General features: G+C 45.4%; 1 protein-coding gene across 1 annotated transcript in view; it reads left to right on the forward strand.

Moving 5' to 3' along the window:
* ESYT3 (extended synaptotagmin 3) overlaps positions 1 to 18,754 on the forward strand; it is a 50,881-nt gene extending 32,127 nt beyond the window's left edge. The window contains exons 9-23 of the mRNA XM_047100515.1: positions 233 to 403; positions 1,082 to 1,164; positions 3,001 to 3,049; positions 3,316 to 3,405; positions 3,893 to 3,955; positions 4,055 to 4,117; positions 4,666 to 4,734; positions 5,733 to 5,819; positions 6,520 to 6,669; positions 8,256 to 8,752; positions 9,389 to 9,487; positions 10,032 to 10,163; positions 17,188 to 17,293; positions 18,328 to 18,377; positions 18,718 to 18,754. Of these exons, the coding sequence (XP_046956471.1) occupies positions 233 to 403; positions 1,082 to 1,164; positions 3,001 to 3,049; positions 3,316 to 3,405; positions 3,893 to 3,955; positions 4,055 to 4,117; positions 4,666 to 4,734; positions 5,733 to 5,819; positions 6,520 to 6,669; positions 8,256 to 8,752; positions 9,389 to 9,487; positions 10,032 to 10,163; positions 17,188 to 17,293; positions 18,328 to 18,377; positions 18,718 to 18,754 (1,746 nt within the window). The remainder of the gene's footprint in view (positions 1 to 232; positions 404 to 1,081; positions 1,165 to 3,000; positions 3,050 to 3,315; positions 3,406 to 3,892; positions 3,956 to 4,054; positions 4,118 to 4,665; positions 4,735 to 5,732; positions 5,820 to 6,519; positions 6,670 to 8,255; positions 8,753 to 9,388; positions 9,488 to 10,031; positions 10,164 to 17,187; positions 17,294 to 18,327; positions 18,378 to 18,717) is intronic.
* Positions 18,755 to 19,001: the final 247 nt, after the last annotated feature.

Consider the following 19,001-nt stretch of genomic DNA (forward strand, 5'->3'; position numbering starts at 1 on the left):
GAATGGGGGGCAGGGCATGGTGATGAGTGGACAGAGCCCTGGGCCCTGCCATCACTTGCTGCGTGGCTTTGGCAAGGAAACTGCCATACCTGGCTTGTCTCCCATCTAGACAACAGGGACACTGAGACGGGGCTGGGATGATGTCTGATGGCTTTGGCCCTGATGTTGTGGGCCTTGGGGGCGGGCACAGCCCAGAAAGCAGCTGTGAGCCCTGGGCTGGGGCATTTTCCAGGGAGTGATCAGAGTCCACTTGCTGGAAGCAGAGAAGCTGGCTCAGAAGGACAACTTCCTGGGGATCCGAGGCAAGTCAGACCCCTACGCCAAGGTGAGCATTGGCCTACAGCATTTCCGGAGCAGAACCATCTACAAGAACCTGAACCCCACCTGGAATGAGGTATTTGAGGTGAGGGTCTCCTCGGCTACTTTTGATGCCCTCCAGGCTCCACACTGGGTCATGCTGGGTACAAACAAGGGAGGGCCTCACACACCCATGTGGCAACACCGGGCCGGAGGAGTGGCCTTGGGGACACGCAGGGTGGCCTGCATCACTCCTCCTTCCCACATCCATCAGGCTTCAGAGGTGGGCTGCCGTGGCCCTGCTGGAGGAACAGCTCATAAGTGAATTCCCACCTCCTTTCCCCATTACGGTCAGATTTGTTGGAATTTTTCAAATCAAAGTAAAAGAGAGAACCTGAGTCAGTTCTGCCCCAATCCTCCCAGCCTCCCCTGCTGCCAGAGCCTCACACCAGGAGCTTAAAGTTCTTAAATTCACCCACAATCCCTACTACCTGAAGGTAGCACCCACAGCCTATGAAGTGCTCCAGAAGCTGCCAGCCCCATGCAGAACACACAGCAGCCGTTGTCCCCTGAGCACCGACCCCCGTCCTCCCCATCCCGCAGGGGAGGACATCACTCCCTTCTTACAGGTGGGGTTCTCCAGAGGCGTTGAAGGCAGGAAACTGCCCAGGGCTCTGAGCTGGCAGGTGGTGGGGCTGGACTTGGGCTCTCCCTGGGTCATGCTTGAGGTCGGCTTCATCAGCTGTTGCGGCCTGCAGATCAAGTATCCCGTCTTTTGTTCCAGTTTATAGTGTACGAAGTCCCTGGGCAGGACCTGGAGGTGGACCTGTATGACGAGGATCCCGACAGGGACGACTTCCTGGGCAGGTGAGGAGGAGGGCTGAGCTGGGCACAGGGGCACTGGGCCAGGCCTCCGGCCACAGCACCCTCGCCTCCAGCACGCAGTCACCTGACACAGACTGCATTAGGCAGCCTGCTCTGTCATTCCATGTTCCTGCTACTAACCTCCTTCCTAGGTGTCTCCTGAGTGGCCGGCCCTGAGCTGAGCTACGGGGATGCAGAGGGCCCCAAGGTTTGTGTCCCATGGGCTCTGCGTCCTGCAGTCCTGGTGCAGTAGCTAGACTCTGTTCAGAGCAGGTGCAGGGGCGGGGCCGGCATGGATGGTCAGGTTCCCAGTGCCAAGGAGTCCTGGCCTATCGCTCTGGGGCAGAACCCAAACTCAGGGCTGTGGGGGGACTGAGATGGTGGGGCTGGGGCTGGCCATCAAAACTTCAGACTTACATGTCTTTTGGCCCAGCAGCCCCACTTCCAGGAATCTCCCATAAAGTCAGAGCATTATATGTGGGGTGCTCTGCAATGAGCAGAACTGTGGTGGCTGGAAACACAAATGTCCAGCCTCAGAGGATATTGGTCGAGTGTTTGAATAGATTTGCCATTGCCAAACTACAGAATATTCTGCAGCTTTTAAAAACGACGAGCAGGGTCTGTCTGTGTTGAGCTGGAAGACTTGGTTGGAGGGGTGGGGAGGGGGGAAGGGGCGGGAGCCGGGTGTGGCCTGTGCGGTTTCATGTCTCCAGGGAGGACCCCTGGAGTATGTTTGTGTGAGCACAGAGAAGGGCACAGGAGACACACAGCAGACTGTTCACACCGCTCGCCTCAGGGGGCCTGGGATGAGGAGGCAGAAAAGAGAGTTTCACCCAAATCTTTCTTGCTCCTGTATTGTTTAGCTGGTTTCCACGAGCATGTAATTTTAAAAGCAACAAAACAAAGTGGGAGGGGTGCCATCTGCCACCCTAAGAAACAGCTCCCCACCAGATGTTCTTTTCCTTCTCTTCTTAATGGAAAAAGCTGCAGTTTTTGTGTTGTTGCAGATGAGAAGTGTGGCTTGTAGTTCATGCAGCATGTTACTGATTTCCAGCGTGTGCTGAGCTCAAGCACATTTCTAACAGTCACCCAGACTTAATCTCCACCCCCCTTCTCCTCTGGCTATCAGGGTCTTGTGTTTGGGCTGCAGTCAGGTTAGGTCTCCGTCACCTCCTGTCACACACATGCCAACCAGACTTATCCCCTGGAGGGCATCTGGGGCAGTGTTGGAAATGGATGGGCCCTGGGGGTCGTTAATGATGACTGTGGGAGGTGGTGCCTCGGGTGTTTAGAGGACACAGGACCGGGAAGCTAAACCCATGCAACGCATGGGCAGCTTTTCACAAAGAAGAATCATCCTGTTCAAAATGCCCATAGTACCGTCACTGGGGAATCCAGAGCCAGTGTGCCCAGCAGCCTCTGCTCATGTTCTCCTCTGGGGATTGGAGCCACCTGCTGACTGGCCTTCATTTGCCTGAGCGGCAAGCGCTTTACCACTGGTGCCTTGAGATGAATAAGATCCCATCTTTTTTTTTCCTCAAAGATTATAAACCATTTTTTTTACATTATGTATTTTGAGAGAGAGCAAGAGAAGGGGGGGTGCTGCAGAGAGAGGGAGAGAGAAAATCCCAAGCAGGCTCCATGCTGTCTGCTGTGCCTGACGTGGGGCTCGAGCTCAGAAACCAAACCCTGAGATCATGACCTGAGCCAAAATCAAGAGTTGGACACTCAACCAACTGAGCCACCCAGGCACCCCTAAGGTCCCCTGTCTTGAGGGCCGCCCTCGGATATGCTGCTTCCTGCCTGCTTGGAGCTAAGCCGACTCCCTGTGTGTTCCAGCCTGCAGATCTGCCTTGGGGATGTCATGACGAACAGAGTGGTGGATGAGGTAGAGTCGAGCCTGCAACCCCCCCCTCCCCCATGGACATTCTTGTTTCCATCTCAAAGTGTAGTGCTCTGGCCTTCTATAACCACCTCTCCCATTCCCTCCAGCCCAGAGCCCACACCGCCCGGCTGGGCCATCTTTGCCCTAAAGCCCCTATTAGGGCTCCACCAGGTCCCAGAATTGAACTGCTTGAAGAGGGTCGGTAGCATCTCAGTGGGCCTTTCCTGGAGCCGTCCTCCCTCCTCACCCTCCTCCCCCTCCTCCTGCAGTGGTTTGTCCTGAACGACACAACCAGCGGGCGGCTGCACCTGCAGCTGGAGTGGCTTTCACTGATCGCCAGCCCGGAAGCTCTGACCCAGGTAAGGGTGGGGTGTCAGCGTTCCCTACCAGAAAGGTGTGCGGAGGCTGGCCGCCAGTCCCTGTATGAGCTTTGTGGAAGGGGGCGAGATGAAGCCCCCAGATCTTGCTCACAGAATCATCTAGCCAGCCCCACCTTCGGCAGAACCTGTCCCTCGGCCTCAGCTCCACACCGGGCAGCTCCTGATCTCTCAGCAGTCTCGAGCAGCTCAGCCATCTTCGGGTCAGATGGGATCCTTAAAAGCTCTGTCAGTGCTGGTCAGCCCAGTTCCTGAGGAAGTCCACCCCTGTGTCCGACTTGAATCTGACATGCTGCAGTTGTAGATTCAGTCTCAACAAAAAGCTAGGTTGTGGGCAATCGTAGGGCTTGTCTGGAGTTCAAGGTCTGGCTAGCTAGCTTCCTTCTGCCGTGAATAGGCTTCTCCAAAACCAGTCTGTGTCTCCTAATGCTTCAGCACCCAGTGAGTGAGAGTCTGTGTGTGCTTGTAGGACCATAGTGGCCTTTCAACTGCCATCCTCGTGGTTTTCTTGGAGAGTGCCTGCAACCTGCCGGTGAGTGGTGCCATGCCCAGTGTCACATACACCTTTGCCTTGTGCCCGTCTCTTGCAAATGTCCACGGGTCATTCATTTATCCTATTCTTGTGCTGCAGAGAAACCCCTTTGACTACCTGAATGGCGAATATCGAGCCAAAAAACTCCCTAGGTTTACCAAGGTAAGTGAAAGCCAGTCACGGCGCCTTTTCCTCAGAGTAACTACAGCCCTGTCTTATGGGTGACTGTGCACACACAGCCTAGGGATGACAAGAGTGCCATTCACCACGTCTGCCGTGTGCCAGGCGCTGGGCTGTGCAACGCACCCCCCACGTTCGTTATGCCCGAGTCCCATGATGAGTGTGTCTCGTTTTGTTGCCATTTTACAAGTAGCACCTGAAACGTTAAGTACCTAGGTCACAAGGTAAAGGAAGAGCCAGAACTTGTCTGCCTCCATAGCTCGAGGGAACAAGAGCGTGTGCTCAACCAGGCCCAGCTCTGGGCCTCCTGTCTTTACCTTGGAGCCTCCCCTGGGGTTAGCCCTTTCCTAGAGCTCACAGTGATGGCAGCCCAGGGACCTGGGGGCACCAGGGTAGCCTTCTGTCAGAGGGAAGCAATTGGCTGGCCCCAGGTCCCACTGATGCTCCTGGGGGTTGGGAGTTGAGGCTGGTCGGGGTGGTGTCTCAGACCATTGGTACCACTTTCATTGTTGTCCATCTGTTCCCCACAGAATAAAGTGAGCAGAGACCCTTCTTCCTATGTCAAGCTCTCTGTAGGCAAGAAGACACAAACGAGCAAGGTGAGACAGTTCGGTGTGTAGCCATGGGACAGTGAGGGCCCCACCCCTTACAGGAGAGAAGCAAAAGGCAGGGGATTAGAGAACAGAACAGTGTTCGTAGGTGTCAGGACACGTTCTAGGCCCGGTGTCTTCAAAACAACCTCACAAAATAGTTGCACAGTTCAAGAACCTGAGGGTCAGAGATGGAGTGACTGACCCAAGGGCACATGCTAGAAAGCCGTGGAAGTCCTGTTGGCCCCTCCCCTGGAAGTGAGCTCTAGTGCTGCTATGCTTTCAGCCCCACACAACTTCCAGTTTAGGGAAAGAGCCCACATCTCCATTGCCTGATGAATGGATAAAGATCTATCTATGTATATATACATGTACATGTACATATACATATATGCACACACACACTGGAATACTGGAGATCAAAAAGAATGAATTCTTGCCATTTGCAACAACATGGATGGAGCTAGAGTGCACTATGCTAAGTGAAAAAGGTCAGAGAAAAATAAATATCATATGATTTCACTCATATGTGAAATTTAAGAAACAAAACAGATGAACATAGGGGAAGGGAAGGAAAAATAAAATACAGAGAGGGACACAAACCCTAAGACACTCTTAAATACAGAGAACAAACCGAGGGCTGCTGGAGGGGTTGTGTGGGGGGGGGGGGGCGGGATGGGCTAAATGGGCAATGGGCATTAAGGAGGGCACTTGTTGGCATGAGCACTGGTGTCATACGTGAGTGATGAATCACTACTCCTGAAACCAATACTAGACTGTATGTTAAATAACTTGAATTTAAGTAAGTAAATTAAACCCCCAACCTTCCTGGGAAAGCTCTCCTTGCCTTTGAACCTGGCTGCCCCACCCTAAAGTCTCCCAGAAGCCGTGTGGGTGGGTCTGACCCCCAGGCAGTGCTGGTGAGTGGCCAGATGCGAGCAGAGGGTGCCTGCACCCTGCTCTGCCCATCCTGACCCTTCAGCGATCTTTCTCTCTTCCATCCCCAGACTTGTCCCCACACCAAGGACCCCGTGTGGAGCCAGGTGTTCTCCTTCTTTGTGTACGACGTGGCAGCCGAGGAGCTGCATCTGAAGGTTTGTGTCAGGTTCGGGTCTTGGAACAAGGCTAAGAGGTGTCTACGGCAGGAGGGGTGGGGAGCTTGAAGTGCACCTCAGGCAGGTGCTCCCAGTGGTGAAGTCAGCCTGTGTGTGTGGGAGAGGATGTGGGAGGCCCCCCATCCTCACGGGCTGGTGGGTGGGCGAAGAGGGCTGTGGAAGGGCGAACCCTCACGTCCCTTGGCTCTCTCCCTGCAAGTCTTTCCGGTTTTACATAGCACCCAGAGGGGCCTGTGTTGGAATCCTCCCTGGACGTCAATGATGATGTACTTCTTTAAAACGATAACTTAATCTTCAAAACTATCTGTGGAAAAGAGATACCTTCTTTATTTTACACGTGAGCAAATAGAGGCTCAAACAATGACTCGTCCAAGATTTCATGACCCAACAAATTTTGGGGGCCTTCAGCCTTGTCCGGATGTCTCCTCATGGAGCAGCTCAGCTCATCAGCCCTTAAAGCCCCTGTGGCCATGGGCATTTGGCCCCTGCCTCATACAGATCATAACTGCCTCCACCCTGACTGCAAACAGGGACCAGGCCTGGTCCCAGTCCCAGGTTTTCAGAACAGGGCCAGGGGCCAATAGAAGCACAGTGCTTACTTAGGCGAACTGAGACTCGGGAAAGGCGGTGGTGGGTCTGAGGCTGGGTTAGCCTGTTTTGTGACTGGCCCACTGCCCAGGTGCTTGATGATGACCAGGAGTGTGCTCTGGGAGTGCTGGAGTTCCCCCTGTGCCAGATTCTACCCTATACAGACCTCACCCTGGAGCAGCGCTTTCAGCTGGACCACTCAGGCCTGGACAGCCTCATCTCCATGAGGCTAGTGCTTCGGGTAAACATCCCTTCTTGTGCCCCAGGGTAGGTGAGGGGTGGAGCTCTGGCCGTGGAACAAGGTGGGCTATCCCAGCACTAAGTACCTGCTCTGTGCCGAGAAGAAGCTAGGAGATAGATTGCTGTTTTTCGTCAACTTTGGAATATGGTCAGCCATTATCCCTCAGATATTGCCTCTCCCATTCTTTTAATCCTTCCTTCTAGAATTCTTACACTGGACCATCACCTCCTCCATGTTCCGACCTGACCTCACTGTCATATTTTCTGTTTCTTTATCTCCTGGTGCTACATTCTAAATTTCCTCAGATCTCTGTCATCTTAGACCACTAATTGGCTGTTTTGTATTTCTGATTTTATCTTTTTTCATAGTATTTTATTATGATGTTTCTATTCCATCTTCAGTCATTTGAAAATACTTACGTTAGAATTCACAGGTACACATTATATCTTAAGATCTTGAGTTAGATTTTGATGGTTGTTGTATCTGTTTTCTATGCTTGGTAACTTGGGTTGCAAACATATGTTCAGTGTTCTGGGACCTGGACTGAAGCTGCTTGCTTCCAGCGAGGTTCCGTTTTACTATAACCAAGCACCTCGGGAGCATTACAAACCTAGGGTCCATTCTTAGGTTATTTTTAAAATTTTAGGTTTCAAGATTCCACAGGTAAAAATAAGAACCAAAATTCATATAAGACAGTCCTGTAAGGTGCCATATTCTCAGGAAAGTCTTCAGTTCCCCCCACCAGAGTACAGGCTGAGACAGACATATTTCTTATCAGTCTTTCCTGGGGGGGGTGGAATGTTTATCCTAGACTACTTTTTTCCCCTAGAGATCGAACCTTCATGGTTCCCACTTCAACTCCCAGCCTCACATTGATCCGAGGCCTCTTCTCCTTACCCCTTGAATTTTCAAGGTTGATAAACCACCCTAGGAAAGCTTAGCCTTCGTTTTTCAGTAACCCCAGGGGCTTTCCCTCCTTTCTTGTGAATTTGGCAATGCATTTAAAAGGATGTTTGTTTCATTTTATTAGACATTCCTAATGAGATTTTTCAGAATATTTTGACCACCACATTGCTAGAAATGGAAGTCCCTAGGAACAGTCTTGATGACTAACGGGGAAGAAACATAGTGGCTGAGGTTTGAAATTTTAGTGGTAGGAGCACAGGGGTATATGTGGACAGGAACTGTTCTAGGGAAAGCAGTGGTGAATAGGGTGACAGCTGGAAAGGACCCCATCCAGAAGGCAGTAGAGGACTGGAGGTGTAGATCTGGGAGTCCTCTGCGTAGAGGAACAGTGCATGTTGTAAGAGTGAGCTAGGTCTCCACCAGCCAGTTTGAGTGGGGGCAGGACTGAGTCTTCATGAAGACTCATGGCTGAGGCAGGAATAAGGGAGAAAGAGAATATTTGGTTACAGGGACCCAGGGGCAAAGAGAGATTAAGGAAGATATGGTGTGGGGTTGTGGGGGTGGGAGGTAGAATCCAGAGGATTGGGCAGTCAGGAAGGAACCATTTCCCAGAGGTTGAGAGCAGAGGAGGAGAAGGTGGATAGGGGGGCCCAGCCCATAACCCTGTCATCTGCTTGCAGTTCCTGCGTGTGGAAGAACGAGAGATGGGGAGCCCATACACAGGACCTGAAGCCCTAAAGAAAGGTCCTCTGTTCGTTAAGAAGGTGGACACCAACCAGGACCCCAAAGCCCCATCCCAGGGAGGGGGCCCTGAAAATTTGCCATGCCCCCCAGACCCTGTTTCTGATACCAAGGAAGCCTCCAAGAGCACCATGACAACCACCAGTGCCACTACTGTTGCCACCGAGCCCACACCCCAAGAGACAGGCCCAGAGCCCAAAGGCAAGGACAGTGCCAAAGGGTTCTGTGAGCCCACGGGGAAGAAGAAGAGTGCGGCCACCATCTTCCTGACTGTCCCAGGCCCACACTCTCCAGGGCCCATCAAGTCACCCAGACCCATGAAATGCCCTGTCTCCCCATTTGCGTGGCCGCCCAAGAGGCTGGCTCCCAGCATGTCCTCGCTGAACTCCCTGGCCTCCTCCTGCTTTGACCTGACAGATATCAGCCTCAACACTGAGTATGCACCTCTCTGCTTAATCTATTCTAAAATGACATGCATGAAAAATCCATCCCTGGATAGAATAGTAGACACAAACTTACTTTGCTGTACAAGTTCTGGTCTTTCAGAGTGGCTTCGTGAGAGGCAGCATGGTAAGCTAGAAACACAGGGGAAAGGGGGGAGAGAGAGAGCAAATGCATACCAACTGTAAAACAGGTGCTGGGCTCTAGTGAAAGTTCCTTACCACAGAAACATTTCCTGAATTCTCAAGTGTACGAGGATGATATGGAGAGCTTAGAATGTGGGATTTATATAGAGTGTTTACCACGGGCTTAGCATGTTATTTAATTCCATCTTCACGATAAGCCTACAAGATACAATTTACTATCATAAAAGTCGAATAACTTCCCCAAGGTTTCACAGGAAATCATGGTATAGAAACAGATCCCACTCCAAGGTTCATATCCTTCCTACTGTAAAGTAGGATAATTAGTGAATGGATAGAATGGACTTCAGACCAAAAAGAACCTGAGAGCTATTTTATTAACCCACAGGGCTCTATGTTCCTAAAGCAGGACATGCTTCTATCGTTGGGGTTGGGGGAGAGGCCAACACCAGTAATGGCAAGGGACATGACAAGCCCTTTCTTTACAGAGGCGGGGATCTCCGGCAGCGGAGGCTGGGTGAGATTCGGCTCACTGTGCGCTATGTGTGTCTGCGGCGCTGCCTCAGTGTGCTCATCAGCGGCTGCAGGTAACGAGATGCTGGGGCCAGGAAGAGGCCTCTGGGAGCATCAGGTGAACAAAAGAGTGAAGGCGCTTGGAGCAATGGCAGTGGGGCGGGGGGGGGGGGGGCGGTGGCATGGCTGAGGTAGACAAGTAATACACGGGGAAGGAGGGAGGGCTGAAGGCTGCCTGCTGTGAATGACAAGTCCTCAATGATGCTGATGGGCTCCAGAGCCAAGGGCTTTGTTCAGACATAACCACTGCAAAACTGTCTGGGGTGACTTGGAGCCAGTACCTTCTCTCAAGTAGGAATCTCCTACTTCCTTTAGATGCAACATACTTGCTCTCCTCCCTACTTTAAAAAAAAAACCAAACACACACACACATGCTTTTGAAATCGTGCGTCTGATGTTTTGTCCTTCAAATCTGCAGCCTGTTGCTGTTGGGTCATCTAGACGACAGGGAATTTTTGTCCTCAAAGCCATCTAGAGCTCCATGGCTAGTATAGCTTTCTCCAAATGAGTCTTTGCAGTATTTTAAAACTTTCTTTAATGTCTTTGAAACCAAATCAGAAACCTGACACCCTGCACCAGCAGTGGAGCTGATCCCTATGTCCGTGTGTACTTGCTACCAGAAAGGAGGTGGGCAAGTCGTAAGAAAACCTCAGTGAAAAGGAAGACCCTGGAACCTCTGTTCGATGAGACGTAAGTGGACCAAGCTGCCCTGCCTAGAGTGTTGTCTTATGTCTTCAAGTATTTGTTGAGGGCCTGTGGTGGGCCTGGCAAGCCAGCCACATGTGTGCCTTCACGAACTTTCTAGACATGACTGGGAGAAGAGGACTGCCAGGGCACTGAAGTAAAACAGCTACCATCTGTTCTTGCCCGTAGGGGCTAAAGTGTTCCTGATTATGAACTGTGCCATATTTTTTTTCTTTAAATGAAGCCTCTTTAGAAGTAAAAGGATATAAATATGGTCAAAGAGGAGTTCTTGGAATCTCTCTTAAAGTAGCAGTTAAAAATAAACATACCTTGAACCTAAGGACCTAACATTTCCTCCAAAGCTCCAAGCTCTTTGGCCTGTCTTCCCTTCTGCAACAAAGCATAGCTGTCAAGTGAAATAGATATGTTACCCTGACTTGTCCACCCATGTCCTTGGATACAAGACTGGTAGACAGATTCTCATCACATTTCTTGCTTTTGATGGTCCTGGTGTGGCAAGTCTTATGTGAAATATTCTTGACTTCAAGTTGATCTCAAGGTACACAAGTCAAAATCTCCTCATTGCTTCCTTCTGCATCAGGATCCTAACAAAAGACATTTCTAACCAGCCTAGGAAGGTAATATACCTGATAATTCTGATTCCCTCTCATTTTGGTTAATAATTACTCATTTTAAAAGAGTTGAACTAAGTGCTCTTTGGGCCATGTCTAAGAACTAGTATGTTCCTTTAAGAACTTCACTTGGGAGTTCAGTGGTACCAAGAAAGGATGTGGGGGAGAGAGAATCTAGTCATTATTTATTGAACACGTTATGCCAGGCACCATCTATATTCTAGAGCCACACAAGTCAGAGACTTTGTACTCAAAGACAGCTCTGACACAATTGTAAAAGGATTTCAAAATTGCCATGTAGGAACAGAGGAGGGAGAGGTTTGACACCTGACTTTTGTGACAAACCTGATCTGTTAGTAATTCTCTCTGAAAATATGATCCAGCAAGATATGGCTGGATTATCTGGAGGGCAGACTTAGCAGCCTCCACCCTAACAATACACCTAGAAGTAAGGAGTCCAGAGGCCTCTTGTGAGTACATGACCTATACTAAGACACGTTATAATTAAAATGTCAAAAGTTAAGGGGAGAATCTTGAAAGCAGCAAGACGAAAGTAACTTGTTATATATAAGGGAACCACCTTTAGACAGGGGATTTTTCAGCAGCAACTCTGCAGGCCAGAAGGGACTAACACGATACAAAGTGCTGAAAGAAAAACTAACCAAGAATACTCTACCTGGCAAAGTTGTCATTAAGAATTGGAGAGATGGGGGCGCCTGGGTGGCTCAATTGGTCAAGTGTCTGACTTCAGCTCAGGTCATAAGCTCACGGTTCTTAAGTTGGAGCCCCAAGTCAGGCTCTGCACCTGAAGCCTGCCTCAGATTGTGTGTTTCTCTATCTCACAAGAGTAAATAAACAAAGAAATAATTGGAAAGATAGAAGTTATTACCACTGAACTGGCCTTAAAAGAAATGTTAAAGGGACCCTGTAAACTGAAAAGAAACGGCGCTAATTAGTAACAAGGACACATAGAACAGTACAAATCTCACTGGTAAAGGTAAATATATAGTAAAGGTAGTGGATTAATCACTTATGAAGCTAGTACTTTTAATCACTTAAAAGTACGAAAAACAACTATCACCACAGTAACTAGTTAAGAGATAGATGTAAAATGTGGAGTGGGGGGAGTGGTCAAAATGTAGAGCTTTAGAGTGCTTTCAAACTTAAGATATTATCAACTTAAAGTAGACTGTTATATGTAAGCCTCAGGGTAACTACAAAGCAATAACCTATAGTACATGCACACAACATAAAAATAACCTAAGTATACCACTAAAGAAAGTCATAGAACAGCCAGAAAAGAATTAACAAAATGACATTAAGTACTATTAATACGAACTACCAATGGTTACTTTATGAGTTGACTAATCTCTCCAATCAAAAGACACAGAGTGGCTGAAAGGATAAAAAACAAGACCCACCTATATGCTGCCTATAAGAGACTCACTTCAGATGCAGGCTAAGTGTAAGACTCCCTTCACACACAAACTGATAGTGAAGGGATGGAAAAAGATATTCTAAGCAAATGGAAACCAAAAGAAAACTGGGGTGGCTATACTTCTATCAGACAAAATGGACTTGAAAATAAAGACTGTAATAAGAGACAAAAGTGGGCATTACATAATGATAAAGAGGTCACTTCAACAAAAGGATCTAAAATGTGTAAATACTTATGTACCTAACCTAGGAGTTAGGTACAACTCCTAGAGCAAATATATAGAGCAAATATTAACAGACCTAAAGGAAGAAACAGCAATATGGTAATAGTAGGGTACTTTAATACCCCACTTACCTCAATGGTAGATCATCCAGACAGAAAATCAATAAGGAATTATCAGCCTTAAATGACATGTTAGACCACATGGATTTAACAGACATATACAGAATATTTCATCCAAAAGCAGAATATACTTTCTTTTCAAGTGCCCATGGGACTGTCTCCAAAATAGATAATATATAGGTCACAAAATAAGTCTTAATAAATTTTAGAAAACTGAAATTATATCAAACATCTTCTTTGACCACAGTAGTACAAGAAATCAAGTACAAGAAGTAAACTGGAAAATTCACAAGTATGTAAAGATTAAATACCATGCTGCTGAACAATCAGTAGGTCAAAGAAGAAATCAAAAGAGAAATCAAAAATATCTTCAGACAAATGAAAATACAACTTACCAAATTTGTGGAATGCAACAAAAGCAATTCTAAGAGGAAAGTTCACAGTGATAAATGCCTATATCAGTAAATAATAATAATCTCAAAAAAACAACCTAAGTTTACACCTCAAGGAACTGTGAGAAGAATGAAGAAAGCCCAAAGTTAGCAGAAGAAAAGAAAGATCAGAGCAGAAATACGTGAAATGATAGAAATAGAAACTAAGACAATAGAAAAGATCAATGAAACCAAGAGCTGGTTCTTTGAAAAGATAATTTGACAAACCGTTGGCTAGATTCATCAAAAAAAGGAAACGCAAATTCAGCAATTAAAGATGAGACATTATAGCTGATACCACAGAAGTACAATGGATGAGACTAAAATTATATGCTAACAAATTTGACAACCTAGAAGAAAGGGGTAAATTCCTAGAAACATACAACCTAGACTGAATAATGAATGGAAAATCTGAACAGACTATTAATACAGAGACTGAATTAGAAACAAAAAACCTCCCAGGACCAGATGGCTTCACTAGTGAATTCTACCAAGCACTCAAGAATACAAATCCTTCTCAAACTCTTCCAAAAAAAATAGAAGAGAAGGTAACTCTTCCAAACTCATATTACAAGGCCAGCATTTACCCTGACACCAAAGCCGAACAAGGACATCACAAGAAAAAATTATAGACCAACATCCCTGATGAACACTGATGCAAAAATCTTCAACAAAATTTTAGCTGAATTCAGGGAGCCTGGGTGGCTCAGTCGGTTGAGTGTCTGACGCTCAGGCTCAGGTCATGATCTCATGGTTCATGAGTTTGAGCCCCATGTTGGGCTCTGTGCTGACAGCTCAGAGCCTGGACCCTGCCTTGGATACTGTCTCTCCCTCTCTCTCTGCCCCTCTCCCACTCACACTTGTCTCTCTCTCTGTCTCTCTCAAAAACATTTAAAAAAATTTTTTTAATAAAAAAAATAACATTCTCTCTTAAAAAAACAACTCTGAATGCCCCTCTCTCTCTCTGCCCCTCTCCCACTCACACTCTCTCTAACATTAAAAAAATTTTTTTTTAACAAAGCTAACATTCTCTTAAATGTTTAATAAAAAAGATAACATTCTCTCTTAAAAAACAACGCTGAATTCAACATTAAAAAGATGGCACACCATGATCAAGTGGGAATCCCAGAATTCAAGGATGATTCAACATCCATCTGCAAATCAATCAATGTGAATCATCACATTAACAAAAATCATACGTTCATCTCAACAGATGCAGATAAAATGTGACAAAATTCAGGGTGCCTTGGTTGCTCAGTTGGTTAAGTGTTTAACTTGATTTCAGCTTGGGTCATGATCTCATGGTTTGTGAGATTGGGCTCTGCGCTGACAACATGTAGCCTGCTTGGGATTCTCTCTGCCCCTCCCTCACTTGCTCACTCTCAAAATAAAAAACATTAAGGAAAAAAAAGTGACAAAACTCAACATCCACTAAAAATAAAAACTGTCAACAGAGTGGGTATAGAGGGAATGTAGCTCAACATAATAAAGGTCATAGATGACAAACCCACAACTAACATCATACTCAGCAGTGAGAAGCTGAAAGCTTTTTCTCTAAGGTCAGGAACAAGACAAGGACAGCCATTCTTGCCACTTTTTTAGTATTGGAAGTCCTAGTCAGAGCAATTAGGCAAGAAAAACAAAAGGTATCCAAATTGAAAAGGAAGAAGTAAAAGTGTCACTATTTACAGATGACATAACATTATAGAAAACCCTAAAGACTCCACTATAAACCATTAGAACTAATCAACAAATTCAGTACATTTCTGGACACTAATAATTAATTACCAGAGAAATTAACAGTCCCATTTACAGCTGCATCAAAAAGAATAAAATACCTAGGAATAAATGTAACCAAAGAGGTAAAAGATCAGTGCATTGAAAAATCTAAGACATTAATGAAAAACACTGAACACAACACAAAGATAGTTCCTGCTCAAGGAATGGAAGAATTAATGTTAAAATGTTCATACTACCCAAAGCAAACTACAGATTTAATGCAATCCCTTTCAAAATTCCAATGGCTTTTTTCACAGAAATAAAACAAATAATCCTAAAATTGGTATGGAGCCATGAGAAACCAAAGCAATCTTAAGAAAGAACAAAGCTGGAGGCATTATACTACTTTGATTTCAAACTCTATTACAAAGCTACGGTAATCAAACAGTATGGTATTGGCATAAAAAACAGACACAAAGATTAATGGAACAATATAGCTCAGAAAAAAATCCACATCTAGATGGTTGACTAACTTATGACAATGTCAATTAATACAACTTATACAATGAGGAAAGGACTGTTTCTTCAATAAACAGTGTTGGGAAAACTGGGCAGCCACATGTAAATGAATGAAACTGGGCCACAATCTCACATCACACGCAAAAGTAAACTTAATATGGATTAAAGACTTAATGTAATGAAGGATCTGAAACCATGAAACTCCTAGAAGAAAATATAGGCAATAAACTCCCTGACATTGGTCTTGGTTATCATTTTTTGCATTTGACACTAAAAGCAAAGGCAACAAAAACAAAATTAAGTGCAACTACATCAAACTGAAAAGTTTCTGCACAGCAAAGGAAATGGTCAACAAAACAAAGAGGCAACCTACTGAATGGGAGAAAATATTTACAAACCATTTATCTGATGAGGTGTTAATATTCAAAATATACAAAGAACTCATACAATAGCAAAAACCCCAAAAAGTCTGATTTAAAAATAGGCAGAGAACCTCAACATTTTTCCAAAGAAGATATACACATGGCCAAAAGATACAGAAAAAGGTGCTCAATATCATTAATCCTCAGAGAAATGCTAATCAAAACAATAATGAGATATCACCTTATACCTGTTAGAATGACTATTACCAAGAGTTGGCAAAGATGTGAAGAAAGGGGAACCCTTGTGCACTGTTGGTGGGAATGCAAACCGGTGCAGCCCCTGTGGAAAACAATATGGAGGTTCCTCAAAAAAGTAAAAATAGAACTACCCTACAACCCAGCAATTCTACTTCTAGGTCTTTATCCAAAGAAAATGAAAATACTAATTCAAAAACATATGTACCCTCAAGTTCACTACAACACTGTTTACAATAGCCAAGACATGGAAGCAACCTAAGTGTCCAGTGGTGGATGAATGGATAAAGAAGATGTGTATGTGTGTGTGTATGTGTGTGTATACACACATACATACACACAAATATTCTGCTGTAAAAAAATAATGAAATCTTGCCATTTGTGAAAACATGGATGGACCATGAGGGTATTATGCTAAGTGAAATAAGACAAAGATTCTTATTGAATGATCTCACTTACCTGTGGAATCTAAAACAAAACAACCATAAAAGATACCAAAAAACCCAAAAACTGCCAAGCTCGTTGATATAGAGATTGGTGGTAGGTGGCAGGGGGTGGTAGGGTGGAGATGGGTGAAGGGGGTCAAAAGGAACAAATTTCCACTTATAAAATGAAGTCATGGGGATGTTATGTACAGCATGGTGACCATATTTAATAATACTATATTACATTTTAGTAGCTAGGAGAATGGATCTTTAAAGTTCTCACCATGAGAAAACAGATTTTATAACTATGTGTAGTGATGGATGTTGACTTGTGATCATTTTGCAACATATACACATATAAAATGTTATACACATGAAATTAATGTTACTTTACCTCAAAAAAATAAAAAACAAAAATATCTACAAGAAGTCCAGTGGCCTCTTGTGAGTACATGACAAAGCTTATACACAAAGGTTCCTCTGCCTTGCTCCACAGACAGAAGAAAGGCAGGCCACTATTTTTCGTGAAACTCCAAGAGACCTAAGTATTTAGCATCCTAGTCCTTAGCTGGTCAGAAGAAACTGAGATAGGGTTGAGGTAGGCCTATGAAGAGGCACCGTTGAGAGAGAGAGAAGGGGCAGGTAAAGAGAGGGCAAGCTCAGAGAAAGTTCGAAGCAAACCCCAAAGCGTAGTAGTCTGAGGCACTTCCCAGAGAGGATGCTTCCAGGGCTTTTGATTAGCGCACGACAGTGATTATCTGTCATAATGATGCACTGAATATCTGCTACGAATCAGCACTGTTCTGGATGCTCCCCTCAATAGTCTTCGGTTTTAAAAGTAGGAAAACAGATCAAACAAAAATGATTAAAATATGTAAATCTCACTTTGACTTTTTGCTTCTTTAAGATTTGAATTTTTTGTTCCCATGGAAGAAGTAAAGAAGAGGTCACTAGATGTCGCAGTGAAAAACAGTAGGCCACTTGGCTCACACAGAAGGAAGGAACTAGGAAAAGTAAGTACAAGAGGGACTCCTGATACTCTGTTCCCCACAGCGTCCCCCTACCCCCACCCCCACCCCCGGCACTCTAACTGTTCATTGGTGGAACACCCTTGCAGAAATTCTGATTGGATCATCTGGTTATTAGACCTGGGTTCAAGGAGGGGAGAGCCTCATTAGAAGGTTATTTTTATTTTGTGTGTGTTTATGTGTGTGTGTGTAATGTTTCTGAAAGTATTAGATGTATAAATATGATCAACGCTTTTAACAAGCTGGAGAATCTATCTAAATTCATCATTGCACAAGTATCTGAACATGTATTAAGTATTGTTTTGATAAATACAGCATCCTGTGAAGGCTTGGGTCTCATTACGTCAAGATTTTTGCGGAGATGAGATTTTAAAGTAGAAGTACAGTAAATATAATCTTCAGGAAGATGCCAAGGAGACACAAAAAAGAAGGATGTTTGTTAATACTTTGCAGTTGTATTTCAATAAACATCTTCTTATAATCATGTTTTGAAAAGCCCACTTCTATGATGGAGGTAATATCCTCACTTTTACAGTTGAGGCAACTATGGTGTCTTGCTTAAAATTATGATCAGTTCATGAGTAAAGGCAAGTTGTTCTCCCGTTCAGTAACATTGATAAATAAATAAAACTTTGAAAAAAGAATTTAAGAGAGAGAGAATCCCAGGTAGGCTCCACACTGCCAGCATGGAGCCCAATGCAGGGCCTGAACTCACAAACTGCAAGATCATGACCTGACCCCAAATCTAGAGTCCGATGCTTAACTGACTGAGCCACCCAGGTGCCCCATGTAAATTCTGAGGTTTAACTCCAAAGAGCAGTTGACCTCTTCTCAGGACACTGAGGCCATTGTCAGAACCTCTCCAGAAGGACAGTACAATGTTGAGAGCCAAAGGAAAAAGAGCCCCTGCTCAAAACTGAAGCCCAAGGAAGCCCTTTTTATGATCACTTCCGTTTGTGCCAATAGGTTTCCACTCGATGCAATTTTTGGAAGGAAACTGATTACTTGTGTTTGTTTAGGTACTGATCGACTTATCAAAAGAGGATCTGATTATGGGCTTCTCACATTGGTAAGTGAGCCCTTTCATCTTATCACATTAATCTGGTACTCAAGACACCATCTCAGACAGTTGTGCATATTCTCTCCAAAGTTCTTCCCTTTTCAGGACATGTCAGCTTCTTTGCTTATCAAGGAGAGAGACAGATTAGACTTGTACTTCAGGCTTTCCCTGCTTGCAGATCTCACTTGCCCAACAGACCTCTCGCCTTAACCCTGCCTGGTCTCCTTACAGAGAGACGGGTTCTGCTGTCCCACAGGGGCCCAGGCAGGCTAGACAAGGCTGCCTTTCTGCCACTGCCCACCACAGCACGGTCTCATACTAATGCAAGTCCAACCTGACTGTCTTACAGGTATGAGCTGACTCCAGATGGACAGCCCCGAAGTTGATGAGCACCCTTACCAGCTTTATATTAAAATGTGTACATATGTATATTTTGTAATTTAAATCAGAACAGCCATTTGAAAATACATACATTTTCGTGTGAAATTTAAGTGCATGACTGGATAATACTAGGAAGAGGTCAACATATGCAAAAGCAAGAACTACTCTCTCAGTTGGATTTAATTGTTCAAATCCAAAAAGAAATGAGGTATTCGTGCCTAATAAATTATTAGGAATCTCAGTGGTGATTTT

The sequence above is a fragment of the Lynx rufus genome, unplaced genomic scaffold, assembly GCF_022079265.1.
Source record: "Lynx rufus isolate CCGP_SWC_20201006 ecotype Redwood Valley unplaced genomic scaffold, mLynRuf1.p SCAF_5, whole genome shotgun sequence".
Classification (NCBI taxonomy): Eukaryota; Metazoa; Chordata; class Mammalia; order Carnivora; family Felidae; genus Lynx; species Lynx rufus.